The sequence below is a fragment of the Mixophyes fleayi genome, chromosome 8 (genome assembly GCF_038048845.1).
Source record: "Mixophyes fleayi isolate aMixFle1 chromosome 8, aMixFle1.hap1, whole genome shotgun sequence".
Taxonomy (NCBI): domain Eukaryota; kingdom Metazoa; phylum Chordata; class Amphibia; order Anura; family Limnodynastidae; genus Mixophyes; species Mixophyes fleayi.
The window spans coordinates 29,564,147-29,578,882 of NC_134409.1; the positions used below are offsets into that span (position 1 = coordinate 29,564,147).

General features: G+C 38.0%; 1 protein-coding gene across 1 annotated transcript in view; it reads right to left on the bottom strand.

Annotated features, from left to right (window-relative positions):
• The window catches only part of CACNA1E (calcium voltage-gated channel subunit alpha1 E), a 93,259-nt gene extending 78,763 nt beyond the window's left edge, over positions 1-14,496 (bottom strand). The window contains exons 1-3 of the mRNA XM_075182273.1: positions 14,347-14,496; positions 12,101-12,279; positions 4,017-4,120 (exon numbers count right to left, since the gene is read on the bottom strand). Coding sequence (XP_075038374.1) covers positions 4,017-4,120; positions 12,101-12,279; positions 14,347-14,473 — 410 coding nt within the window. The 5' untranslated portion in view covers positions 14,474-14,496. The remainder of the gene's footprint in view (positions 1-4,016; positions 4,121-12,100; positions 12,280-14,346) is intronic.
• Between the last annotated feature and the right edge of the window lie 240 nt (positions 14,497-14,736).

Consider the following 14,736-nt stretch of genomic DNA (forward strand, 5'->3'; position numbering starts at 1 on the left):
ACTCAGATGCATAAAACTGGGATGAGCAAGTTCTAGATACAAGTACTAACAGCTCAGCATGACACCTAAGTACATACAATACACACAACATTACAAAGCAGGTTGCACAGCTGCACTAAACAAACAACACACAGCATTCCATTAATTCAGGTATGCGCTATATAGATAAAATAATCATACAGAGAAAATGGGAACTATATATGGTATTAGTTTCCCATATGTGAATGGAAGATCTCCACTTTTACCAGTTTTATAAAAATGATATGTTTTGTTTGTTCTCCTCTGTGGCTGCAGCGTTGCTCATCTGCATTAAGGGGTTTATGGATTGGCATCTTAAACCTACAGGTGGTCTGGTGCTCACTGGATCCTTCAGTAAGACCACAGGCAGCCAGTTCTCAGACAATAATGACATATGATTAGCTGATGGTGTGATTGGCTCTGCAAGTCTATTTGTTTGTGACACCACTACCAATATTATCAGCCTACCATGCTATGCAGCCTAAGTTCATAGCTTTGAAAATGTAGATAATGCAATTTCTGTCCGTATTTTTATTTTTTTAAAATATCTGCGTTCACAGTGTGTGTAGACACAGTAATACATTTCTGCTATTTCTGTGCTGTGTGTAAGTTAACATGCATTGAAGAGATTTTATTAATACAACTGAATTAAGGTATCTTTGTATTCAGTTAAAAGGGACCGTAATATTGGGGATGGGTATTACAAAGTATTTTTTACCCAAGACTCTAAATTCCCACCAACTGTGTGATTGAAATATTAACTTCTGGGTAGCAACATCATGCTAAGAGATATATGTGTATCAAACGGATAGCTTCCTTCCTTTACAGTCCTATCAGGTCCATTGTTAACAAATAATTTGTGATAGTTACTGAATAGTGGAACTTTCTGTTGGCTGCATAGAATGCTGAGAGCCAAAACGATGTGTTTCAATTATACTGTGACCTGTGTTGCTCTGCGTCTTTTAATGAGTATCCCTCTCTTACTAATATGCAATTAAAATGTACTTTTTAATTCTGGGATTTTCTTTGTGCATGACCGTCCCACTACGCTGATAATATTATTATTTAACTTTAAGCCATCACCTGAAACAATTAGAAGGATATGGGAGATTTTTTAAGCTACCGCTTAGAGATGATATGCAAATAAGAAACTCCATTGTAGTGGAATAATTACTGAGAAATCCCTTCATGATAGTCCTTTGGGTCAATGTCATATCTTAAAGAGTAAATGTGTCAGATGATTAAGCAGGTTTCAGAGCTCCAACCCCACCTGTCAGATCACACACACAATCTCACATTGATAAAGAGACTGTCTGGTTCCCCATAGTGTTAAGCATAGTTTTCTAACTCAGCTAAATAAATTGGATAACTACCGTACCTCATTTATGCAATACCTTTACTGCAGTTTTTTTTGTCTAGTTGAATGGGGTTGTCTACTTTTGGACTGCACCCCAAATGTGTCCACTGCCCCAGCTACTGCTGAACTGAGCCAACTAGCCTTATTCATTAGATCTCAATAAAGGGTTCGTTTGAGTCCCGTTATGCAACGGCTGCTTTTTTTTATACACAAAGGACTCCAAAAAAGAACCCCTGTATTTGCTATAATGGGGGGCAGGGCATAAAAAAAGGGTCCTTAATTTAAAAATAAATTGTCCCATTTATATACTTATCATCATCATCATTTATTTATATAGCGCCAACATATTCCGTAGCGCTTTACAATTGGTGACAAACATAATAAACTAATAAACAAACTGGGTAAAACAGACAAAGAGGTGAGATTTTTTTGTATCTGTTCTGATTTTGTATTCTGTAAAAAGTAAGATTTCTTGGCAAATTTAATAGAATTCTACTAAAAATGTGTCATTGATCATATCATGTGGTATATGCAGTGCTCTTTTTTTTTGTTACAAAGGGTTCCGTTTCCATGTCTGACATGCACTAGTGCATCTTCCATGTAGTGTCCTTGGCAACTCTATTGAAATATTGGCAGCTATGCATGTTGGGAATCCCAGATCTACAAGGCACCACTGAAGGTGTACTATAATAAATATATATAATTTTATATATATATATATATATATATATATATATATATATATATATATATATATATATATATATATAAAATATAATGTATTTATTTATATAAATAAATATAGTTTATTTAGATAAATAAATAAATGGTGGTGATGATGATGATGATTATCAGCCAAACAGTTGTTACATTGACTGCATAGCAGGAAGACTTGAATTGACTCCCAGGTTCTTAATATTTGCAGCATTCTGGCAGCTATTTAGGAACACATCTTACCAGCAGGGTTTGGAGTGCAAAACATATACATACTGCAGATTACTGCAGTAATTATCCTAATGTCACAAAGCTTTCTGTACTTCTCTCCAGCCGCACACCGTGTAATATTAAGCATGGCACAAGTCTATTCCTAATAAACAGACACAGCTTGCTCCAGATACACATAGGGATAAAGCGCTAACAAACGCACAAGCCTACTCTGCAACCTACACACAAGCAATGAACTGTCTAGGGCTTGCAACTCAACGCAACGTGAACTCTCAGGATAAAAATATAACACACCAGAGGTGATGTCTTTGGCGTATTGTTATTGTGCTTGATTGCTGGCATTAATATATATTTATTTACTAATGCAGGTTTAAATTATAGAGGCACATTATTTTAAAATATGGTGCTATTATGTAACACTGAAAACTCTTTTGAAGCCATGATTGTTTACCATGCCGGAACTAGTTGGAGTTTTATAATTGAATGCAGCTAGGTCACTTAGTCTTGCAGACTTACAGTATAATATGTTTGTTTTTAAATTTAATTTTACATTTATAAAAATCAACGTGTATGTGAATGCCATAGTGTATATATATATATATATATATATATATATATATATATATATATATATATATATATATATATATAATATGGAACTAACAGATAATGACACAGATATTAGAATACTAAAATCTGAGGGGTATCAAAAGAAAACCCATCCCCTCAATTACAAAGCATGTGGGAATAGGGAGGATACAAGGGAACATGGTGACTTTGGCAGAGAGGAACTCTAGTTATTGCGTGTTCAGATGTTTAAAGGGACGGCAGAACCATGGAACTGGTGCCAAAGGCTCCAAATTTTATGGAAAGCAGATACCTTCTCATTAAGTAGGCTGGACACATATTCCATTGAGGAGACATACCATGTGCAATTTAGCAAAAACCTCTCTATTTGGAGGAGTCTACTTCTTCCATTCTCTTTTCTCATCTTATCTGCATTACATATGTGGACAATGAGTCTTCCTCAGTGTTTAATACGTGAAGTAATTGATTTGTTTCACAGTAGTACAGTGGGGTCAGCAGGTCATTAAAAGTCTGTTATCTGGCAAATTAGATTGATAACCATCTCCCAAAATTGGGCAATAAGAGGGCACTTACCCAACCGGATGTGAAAAATGTCCCCACAGCCCCGCAGCCCCTCCAGCAGAGATTTTTTAAGATTGAGTGGGGTCCTGTATATGTACTGGGGGTGCTGAGTACTGTAGTATTTAGTGGCAGGTGTAACATTTACTGGGAGTCTGTTCTGTGGAGGGTTTACAATGAACGTGACGAGGTTTGCGATACATTTTCCTGTGTTCTAATAGCAGCCAAAATAAGATTGCAAAGAACAGCCATTGTAGACCTCATCACAACGGGATAAACCAATGTTCATGAGAATGAGGCACTTCATTAATTACCTCAATAATTACTTTTATCCAGCACCCTTTTAGTTTTGACTTTTCTTAGTAGGTTCTACTAAGATGATTTATTATAAGATACAGTTCTGTTATTATGTCTTTTTGTTTATTACATAAGACTTACTTTTTGTTATTGCTATAATATTTATTATCATTTGCAAAGAAATTCCTGGTATGATGCAAGCTAAATATTTAGGCTCAGAGCATAGTAATGGTAGTATTAGATTTGAACTTACCCAGACAGTACACCAAGGACTAGGTTAAGGACAAAGAAGGATCCGATGATGATGAGAGGAATGAAGTATAGCCAGTTCCAGTTGGCTCCTAAGGCATCATTGGTCTACAAAGTATTAATGAGAGAGGAAATAAGTGAATATAATATACACATAGGTTTCATTCAAAACATATCTTGTTTTTTTCTACTAATACTCAAGGAAGGACAGGAAATGGGGGGAAGAATGGCAACTCCTGATAAACTGTTGTTATAAAAACAGTATAGTAATATGATTACACTGCCTCAGTTCTGTTCATCATGAGCTGCTCCATCTACTTGCCTTCCCATAATCATGTTGCTGCTTTATCATGGGGCACTCACGTGTGTTTCCGCTGACGCACCCTTTAATAACACGGTCAGAATTCTGGAGTCTACAGTCCGTGCAGGGTCCTGGTAAACCTCAATTGTTTTTGATGCCTCGGATTATTTAGGATTAAGTATAATTTCGGAGTGCATTTATTTTTACAGACATGCCCGTGGATTTCTACAATAAAATCCATTGCACAGTGAATACATTGGGCCTGAGTCATCATTAAGGAGAGCAAGGCAAAAAAGGAATAAATGTTCCCCGGGACAAACCATGTTACAATGCAAGGGGTGCAATTAGTTTATTATTTTGCACGTAAGTTAAATACTGGCTTTTTTTTCATCTAGCACACAAATACTTGATAGTTTTATTTTTACACTGAAATTTCAAGTTGATCTCTAGAACATACTTTACCCCAACTATTAATCTGTTCCCACATTTTAAATTTACCTCCCTCTCCAATGCAACATGGTTTGAACCAGGTGCAAAGTTACTCCTTTTTTATGCTTTGCTCTCCTTAATGACTCAGGCCCATTATATCATAAAGACAGGTAAGTGGAGGCTTTCTTCACCTTTGCAGGATGGATGTGGTGATGCATCAAACTAAGTGTTCAAAAATGCGAAAATAAGACTCTATTGTGGAGGGACAAGATTGCTAAATGATCAGAAACGGGTGACAGTTGTGCATGTTTAAAGTGTTTTTTAGTTTTTGCATGGCGATCAGGTCCATCTAGATGCAGTGCTAGTATGTGATCCTTACTGTGTACCGTTGAAAAGGAAAATGCGTCTGTTAACTCGGTTTATATAAATACTTTACTAAGGCTATTCAACAGTTTGTGTAAAACATCTGTGTAAGAATGCCGTCCTTGACAATAGGGTGTTTTTTTTTATAGATATTCTGTCCAAAACTATTTTAAAACTCGCCCTAACCAAAACTAATTTTTGCACTTATACCTATATATACCATAATTCACCCAATATAGTCCACAGTGCCATAACAATTCTTAAGGGGCAATTAAATTCCCTGCAATAAGCTGGCGGACATCACAGCAATGTGCTAATTTCCTGGTACTACAGTACCCGAACATAACTAATATTCCCTGCGCACTTTTATGGGGTGCAAAGAAAAGTCAGCGGATATCCTGGAGTACGATCGTGACTGTTCCGAAAGTACTCTGCGGTGCATCGCAGGGATCTGATCTCACCCCTTACACTGCACAACCAATTCATTAAACAAGGTACAGGAGGGAAACATTCTTCAAAGGAAGAGAAGTATTAGAACACGGGAACATGTACTGACACTGGAGGGAGGTAGGTTCAGAGGAAATATGTAGAAAAATGACTTTACAGAAAGGGTAGTGGATAAGTGGAATAGCCTCCAATCAGAGGTGGTAGAGGCTAATATAGTAGAGCAATTTAAACATGCTTGGGATAGACATAAGGATATCCTTACAAAGAACTAAGGATCAAATAGGGTTTGAGGTTACCATAGGTTAAAATATGGGCACACTAGATGGGTCAAGCGGTTCTTATCTGCCGTTAAATTCTATGTTTATATTTTACATGTACATATATCACATGCACACAGTTACAATGAAACTTTAAGATAGTTAATGCGCTGAATTGTTCCAACACACCCACATGATATTTTATCTCCTCTTGTAAATGACTCTTAGGGCTAGATTTACTAAACTGCAGGTTTGAAGAAGTGGATATGTTGCCTATAGCAACCAATTAGGTTCTAGCTTTCATATTGTAGAATGCACTAAATAAATGATAGCTAGAATCTGATTGGTTGCTATAGGCAACATCTCCCCTTTTTAAAACCCGCCGTTTAGTAAATATACCCCTTAGTTTTAAACCTGAAACACTTATCTGGGAAATTTAGTGCTAAGCTAAATAGATTAGATCGCCTTTATCTTTTATGATGTCCTATCAGTTTTTATATATGACCTTCTACATCATTTTGGCACATACAATAATTTATCTGTAGTGGGACTGCAGAACATATGATGCATGAGCCACAACTGCAGCCTGCATCCTGATGCATGTCCACTTCCATACTGAGAATAAGAAAACAAATATCATTGTCTAATGACACATAGGAATAGCACATAATACTAACACAGCAATATACTATGCACTGTTAACATTTACACCTTCTATTAAAGGAAAAACATAGAGCCACTGACTGCAGCCCTACGATATGAATGCAGTGGAGATGATCACATCGCCTGGGCATGATGCCCTCACACTCCTCCTTCTCTTCTCTAAGTGCTGACACAGAACACAGAGCCTCCTAATGATGAGCAGCATGGAGGCACAGCTGCTCATGGCTTAGCTGACACTCATGAGCCTTTGCCAACACACATTCCGAGGCCAATTACATTAATTAACATGGGGAGGAAAAGGGGAGTGGAGGTCTTGGGCGGGTTTGTAGATAATTTGCCATGAGTGAGGACAATCATGAAAGAAAAGAGTCCTCTATGACTCAGGTTCATGCTGGGTGACATGGCACCAGCAAACCAGGCACACACAATAGCCAAAGAGACAAGCTGGACATTGCGTGACTCTAATTCTAGATCAGTGATCATTACAGAGAGAGAGAGAGAGACAGATTTTGTAAACCAAGTGCAAAGATTTTACAGTCTTCTTATTAAATATATTTGCATAGGAAACAATTCATGTTTCTGAATACTTCAGCCAAATTATCCCACCATGGTGACTGGTCCATGCAGGATTACTGAGTGTCTGATTAAGTAAGTGTTTGAGGATATTTTTGTAGACAAGCACTTCTACCTTTGGTTTAATACCCTGCATCTCCTTTAGATTGCTTGCAAGGCTCTCTCACCTTCTGTTGAGTTGAACATCAAGATGCTACTTTGTGTATGAGCTTAGAAATGTCTTCACACTTTAGTTTTCATGTCTGTATTTTGAGTTACATGCATCATAAGATACTTGCAACTTTAAATCTAGTGTGTAGATGCGCCGGAGCAATAAAAATCATCCTCATCAATTTCAAAACTTATACTCAGCTTATGTAGGTGTGAAATATATATCTCAAGAGCTGCGACTCTCTACACACGCTTACTGTGCTGCACTTGCACAGTAATGCAGCTGATCCGCCACTCCAAGTCAAAAGGATCATAAGTGCAACTCTAAATGTGCTCTTGCACTAAGCACCAATTTTGCAACAAGACGCATCTTTATACACTTATGTACAACTCTAAATCAAGCCCTAAATATTCGAGTGTATCTTCCTGAGCTGTGTGGAATATGTTGTGGTTTTAAAATAAAAGTGATGTTATTAGTTCCTAGTGAGTTGATGCATCCTCACATTGGTCCACCTTGCAACATATCAGCTGTCAGTGTGCCAGTGTGATATCACTGGGTCCAACTGAGTTGGAATACTGTATATGCATGAAAATTGGTTCAGCTCAACGGCTGCCTCCAGTCTGGCAATGTGTGCAGTTCACAATTATGTAGTTCATATAGTAGAATAAAATAGCTATGTAAATGTGTAAAGACTGCTTAACAGTTTAACAATGTGTTTAATTTAGGGCTAGAAAATGGCAATCTATCTTATTGTAGGCATGTGAGCCAGTTATGGATTGTACCAGTCACAGCTGGTTTATATACTACAATGCTAGTATTGCAGAGCAGTTAATTAGTGCAGGGGTGGTATTTCACCAATGATGTGTGACCGGCCATCCTCCACACTCAATTCATGACTTGATTCCTGGTTAGGTTCCCCATGTATCCCAATTTTCCCAGGAAAGATCTGGTTTTGCAATAGAAAATCTTTAACTGAGAATCTTTATTGTCCTTGACATAAGGGAACTGATATGTCTGAATTATTAAGATTAGAGGCAGGAAGCAACGGGTGTAATTCTTAGAGGGAGAAAACTTTATACCATATCGCTGTCCGGTAATACATCTTAGAAAATAAAGGGAGCCCTCCTTTGTATTCTGGATTACTTGTCAGGGTTTACTTTCTGTGGTCTTCTGGGAAGAGCTAGAGTTAACATGCTACAAGCCACTATGAGCTCAGGGAAGGCTTATTATCCCTAGAGGGGTAAAACAAATTGCAAGAACTGCTGGTGACAGACTTGACCATTTATCATTTGCCTGTAGTTGTAAGGGCAGGTAAAGGATTTATACAATGCATACTGTTCCATGTGTATTTAACTGGCCAAATACATAGAATTTTTTTGATCACTGTAGACTGAATTTGACACAAATCAGAACACATCGTTTTTCATTTATTAAATCCTATTGTTCCTGATGAAACTCACAAACCAGACAACAACTGCAATCTATGTGTGTGTACAGCGTATTAACACATTAATTGGACCTCATGTGTTCCAGACCTTCAGACTGGACATTGCATGAATACATCTATTGAATTTGATCATACTCAGGTGTGGTTAACCCAGACATGGATACGATTCTTTATAAATCAGCATTGGCAACTGAATCTAAACATGTTTGGCAAACACAACTCTGCAGTACCAGAAGCTCTGGACAGATATCCAATCATTCCTACCATGGCAATGCCTATTACGCAAAAGGAACACTACAGGTAAGGCTACAATCCCAAGAGACACTTGCATTGTGAATCACAGCATGGTACAGGAGAAATGATCTACATACCCCCAAGGATACTAGTGTCACAATGCGTAATAGTACATCTTCTGGCATTGGCCAACACATTGCACTGGTTAACAAGAGGTGTGGTGTCTAATGGACTTCACCAGGGAGCCCAACAAGAGAGAAATAGATTGTGTCATGGGAAACAAACAGGTCCCTTATCTGAGAATGTCTGAGTGGTGTATGTGACTGCTCTTGATTGGATGCCTGACTATTAAGTAGGTGGGATCACCAGAGAGCAACTCCTTTCTAGTCGGCTGCTCCTTAAGAACAGTCCATTCCACAAATAATTTTATTTTCCATAAGAATTACAAGATTCCCTTTGGATTATGTTGAGGCAAGAAAAAAATAAGTTTTTAGGTAAGTATTAGTAATGAAGACATCCTTTTTTTTTTATTAATTAAGGGGGTAGCTAAGTTTTTATGAGGTCCTGGAAAAGGAGAGTTATTATATTGGTACCAGAACTTGCAACATATTTTAACATTTTGCTCCTGATACCCACCAAGCAGGGGTACAAGGAGGAGCCCAGTGCCAGTACCAGGCCGGATGCTGAGTAGCATAGGGCTCTTACAAATGTGACAAGATGATAATGTAAACAGCAGAGGTAGACTGGGCTGGGGGGCAGGGGGCATCTGCCCCCCCGGGCCGGTCCCATAGTGGGCTATCTTGAACTGGGTCACCAGGCCACCTGCATTTATTTTCCTTTAAAATGTTCCTAATAGGCCACTGAGTCGAGTCTTGCCCCCCGGGCTAAAAGTTGCCAGCCCTCCCCTGGTAAGGAGCTTCACAGAGCACATGACCTGATACAATTTCCATACATGGAGGGTAGAAGTCTTCCCAGGTAACTCATGCTGGCAGAAGCAGAGTCGTTTAGGCAATGTGAGGGTTTCACAGAAAACCCTTGAGAATCTTCTTAGTCTAGAATGTTTTCTCTCATGTTCTGAGTTGCAGCGTGACAAGAATTTGAACGAGACCATAAGCTGCCTACACTTGGGATCTGACTGCAAAGAATTTACATTTCGAGGTGAAAAACATAGAACAACACAAAATAAATGTACCTGACATAGATGGGGAGAAAGAATAAAAGCACAATGTGTGAAACAAGAACTATGAAAAATGAAAGCTATGAGAAAAGCTCTATAGAGGATATGCCAGACAGCTGTGATATATACTATCAAATCTTACTCAAAATTGATACCCTCAGTAGCTCCCATAAAACAGTCAGTGGAGTTTATTAATAGCAAGCTGGTGCTGTGCAATAATGCCCACTGGTACAAATGAATAGAACATGCATAGATAAGTTATCCTATCAGAGAGAGTGTTACATCCGCTTGTCCCCTGAATACGTACAACACCAGTATAAGCACTACCTGTAGGTAGCAGTGCCCCTCCTAATATTATCACTATCACCTAATATTACCTGACCTTATACTGCTCATTTGATTTCAGACTCATACTGCACGACTTTGGTAATTAAGTCAGTGCAATGCCAGAGGGAATGGGCATCGATGAACAAGGTCAAAAGTTGGCACAATGAGGCATTAAATTAAGCAATCTTAAATTTTTTGAATAGCTGCAATGTTCTCGGCTGTCACAGCTAACCACCAGTATGTTGTTGTCATAGACACTGTAACACTGATAGTGTGTCAGTACGCTGTACTCTACTCTCGGCCTGCAGTACACAAGACACTGCTGTGTTGCAAAACGCAGCCCCAGCAATATGACAGAGAAGAGGATAACAGAATGCCACTGTGAGAACGTGAAGGGGTAGGACTCCTATATCTTCTGTTGTTCTCAGATTATTCCTTGTTTTTGCTGTTAGTGCAAATATTTAACTACAACTTTCCTGTTATTTATACTTTTGGTGTAACAGAATGAATGGAAGTAGTATCTTATATAATTGTTTTTCCCCCCAGAAGGAAACAAATGAAAGTGATGCAAATCTCTACTTTTCAAGAGGTTCTGAAGCAGCTGTGTGTTTTCTTATACAAACGAAACAGATAACTATTACTTCTCCATCCTGAAATCAGTCTTCCATATTTCCTTATCAACCTCTTCTTGTTTTACCCAATTCACTTCATGGTGATTTTATTTATATATTATTAGTGCATGTGTCACAACAATGTAGGATCATGAAAACCTCATCACCATGGCGAGTGCAATACTGCATACATAATTGTACTTATCTTCACGCGGCTGCACCATACGAATACATTCAGCCTGGTAGCCATGGTTACAGCAGAGTACACCTGTCTAGTGAGGTACAGCTGGGGCATTATCATCACTATAGGTGATTATAGGAGCCTGCAGTTTATAATCTGCACTTATCATACAAATCATTCTCCAAGACACTCATTGTTACTGTTAGTGACTTTATAACTGTATCTTATATTTTAGATATAATGCATAATATAATATGTATTCCATAAAGGTTATATTACCATATCAGGGTACGGCGGACACATAGACAGAGAGAGAGGACAGGCACACGATCAGTTATGGATTGCAAACATGCTTTAGTGTTACTTATGCTAAATTAAACAGGTGACTTCTGTTCTGGAGAAAAGGCTTCTGGGAAATACAATTTATATTGCATCCAATTCAGCCAAAGTTTTAATCACTGGGTAGTCAGAGCATGAAGTGTACTTGTGCTGGTACATTTATCCCCCTGTCATTATACTGAAAAGCCCTAATAGGGCATAAGCAAATCAAGGGGGTTTATCTAGTGCCTTTGAACCCCCCTCCAAGCCTGGGGCACTGTATACTTGAGGTGGCTGGACCCTGACCCTGCTTCACACGGCTCTGCTTGAAAAGGGAGAGCTGCGTGCACCTAACAGTAGTGCACGCAGCATTGCCCATGTATATTATGGGGATAGGAAGAGTTGGAGAGCAGCCAAGCACTGTCTAAAATTATAGCTACGCCCCCATGCATGCTCATCACGCCCACTGGCGGCGTGGTGTGGACTATCTGTTTAAAATTGTCCTCTAGTGAGGCCAGATGGAGGTAAAGACATTACGTTTGCTTGGTTGAATGTTATTTAAAAAAATAAAATTAAAATAAAGCAAGGTAACCCATTAGTGGTACATACAGTGTACAGCACTGTGGTCCAGCCCTCCATGGTTATACACTGGAAGACGGTCAATAACGCAAATAGAATGTTATCAAACTGAGTAATTCCGTCGTTGGGTCCAATCCATTCCTTGCACTCGTATCCGTCAGGGCATCTTGGAACTCCACAAGGGTGCGGAGGGTCCATTGGATCCCATCCTACAGATATAAGACAGCACACAGGAATTAGGTAGAAATGTATAAAAAATTATAATGTCATTCGTTTTTACTTAATCACTCAGCAAATGCCTGTATCAACCTGTATCTTACAGTGAGACGTAATAAGGGGGAAGCAGTTGTATAGAACTTGGAAGGAAGGTTCCAAACTCTCTTATTCCTATGCACTATAATGCCCTTAAACACAGTGAAGGAATTTATATGAAAACACTGAAGAAATATTTATGAGATTGCAGCCCATTCAATTCCTTGGAACTAGTGAAATCATTGGGGTGTGAGGTAAATCAGTGACTCAAAATATTTGCCTCACTTTAATGTGTATCTACCACCATATACAGTGATGGACAAATGTTAAAGATAAATATATATATATATATATATATATATATATACACACACAAGTTAACCCATGCATGATACTCATGCATTCTAGTCAAATCAAGCTACTTAAGGTGTTAAAAAGGTTCTTGTCATGCATTTGGGCCTAGCCCAGGCCTCCTCAGGGGAAGAGCGTTACTTCCCGATGCAAGCGCCCTTTTTTAACTTGGTTTTGTCCACATGTCACCACCTCATCATTTTTCTCCATCACCTCATCCTTCATCTTCATCGCGACATCCTTCATCAAGCTACTTAAGGTGTTAAAAGGTGGCGCTGCAGCTTGGTTTTTTTTCCCACACACGCCACTATGCATTTATATAGTAGATATATATATATCATAGAATACAGTACAAGACATACAACCAAATGCACAAATATGAGTGTCAAAAAATGGTTAAAATAAAGTGTCTTGTGATATGTCTATATTCTAACTATTCATAAATCTACAACAAAAATCTTCCCACGATTAAAAGATCTTGTTTTTTTTTTTATAAAGTGAACTTGGCTAAATAGCTACCTACTATATGACACAGTGAATAAGACAATCAAAGGATCATTTTTGATGAAGTGTAGCTAAAAAAGGTCAGAAATAAAAGATCAATTCATAAACATGTTGGTGAAATGTTCCCAAAAAAAATAACATAATATAATTTTGTCCACAAAAAACACAAGCAACTCAGATTTACTTATACTACTTTCATAGCTGTTTTTTTTCCAGATTGGTACCACTTTTGTTCATGAATTTACAAAATTAATTGTGGCCATCAAGTGTTAACGTCAAGTCCATAAAATAAATACATTTTCTTTCCTCTGTAATACAGAATAAATTAGCAAAGAAGCTTTCATATGTTTCTAAATTACAATTTTACAAATAGATTTCAGCCAATAAAAATGCCTAACCCTCCACGCAATTCATTAGTGCATTATTTTCCTTTGTTTTGTGTTTCTACGGAAATTGTTTGAGTTTTAGTTAGTTGGGAACATGTAGTAGCCTTAGATTTGTAAAGAATATTATTATTATATTAATAAACATTTAGGGCCTAATTCATTAAGGATCTTAACTTGAGAAACTTCTTATTTCAGTCTCCTGGACAAAACCATGTTACAATGCAAGGGGTGTAAATTAGTATTCTGTTTTGCACATAAGTTAAATACTGACTGTTTTTTCATGCAGCACACAAATACTTGATAGCTTATTTGTACACTGAAATTTAAAGTTGCTATTTGTGTGTTACATGAAAAAACAGTCAGTATGTAACTTATGTGCAAAACAGAAAACTAATTTGCACCCCTTGCAATGTAACATGGTTTTGTCCAGGAGACTGAAATAAGAAGTTTCTCAAGTTAAGATCCTTAATGAATCAGGCCCTTAGTCATTATTTTAAAGAGGACACCAACTAAAACACAAAGATTAGAAATAAGAAAATGTCTAATAAACGTCTACTATACTCATTAAAGTCTTCCAGGTAGCAAGCGTCATTTTGTGTTGCATGCCTTAGTGATTTTAAATTCCTAGTGAGTTAATAGGCTGACTACTGGCTCAGGCAACATCATAGCTGCCTCTACTATGTGTAGGCACAAGGCTACAATGGCCACCAACAGTCTACGTCTGCTAGTATGGACACACAGATGTCAATAGTCTCGTGTCATGTGACGTTGAGGGGAGCGTACCTGATTGGTTCCTGTAACAGGCTTTGTGCAGCTTGCCGCTGTAAAACTCGAGTCCGATAATGGCAAACATGAGAATAGCAAAAAAAAGCAGCAATCCAATCTGAAGCAGAGGGACCATTGCCTTCATTATAGATTTCAAGACAATCTGTAAACCTGCAGCGGTGGAACAAAACACAGTGATGAGAGACACAGAACCGATGTATATCAGTGATCACAATTTCTGCCCATAAGATAGCTAATTATAGCAGTAAATTCCCATACACAAGCAAGCATATCGCTTCTGTATTCATCGTAATCTGTGCACTTAGCAGGTGCAAAAAGGTTTCATGATCAGGTTATTCTAAAAAAATATAACTTAGTCACAGGTATGTATTTATATTTTCACTACAA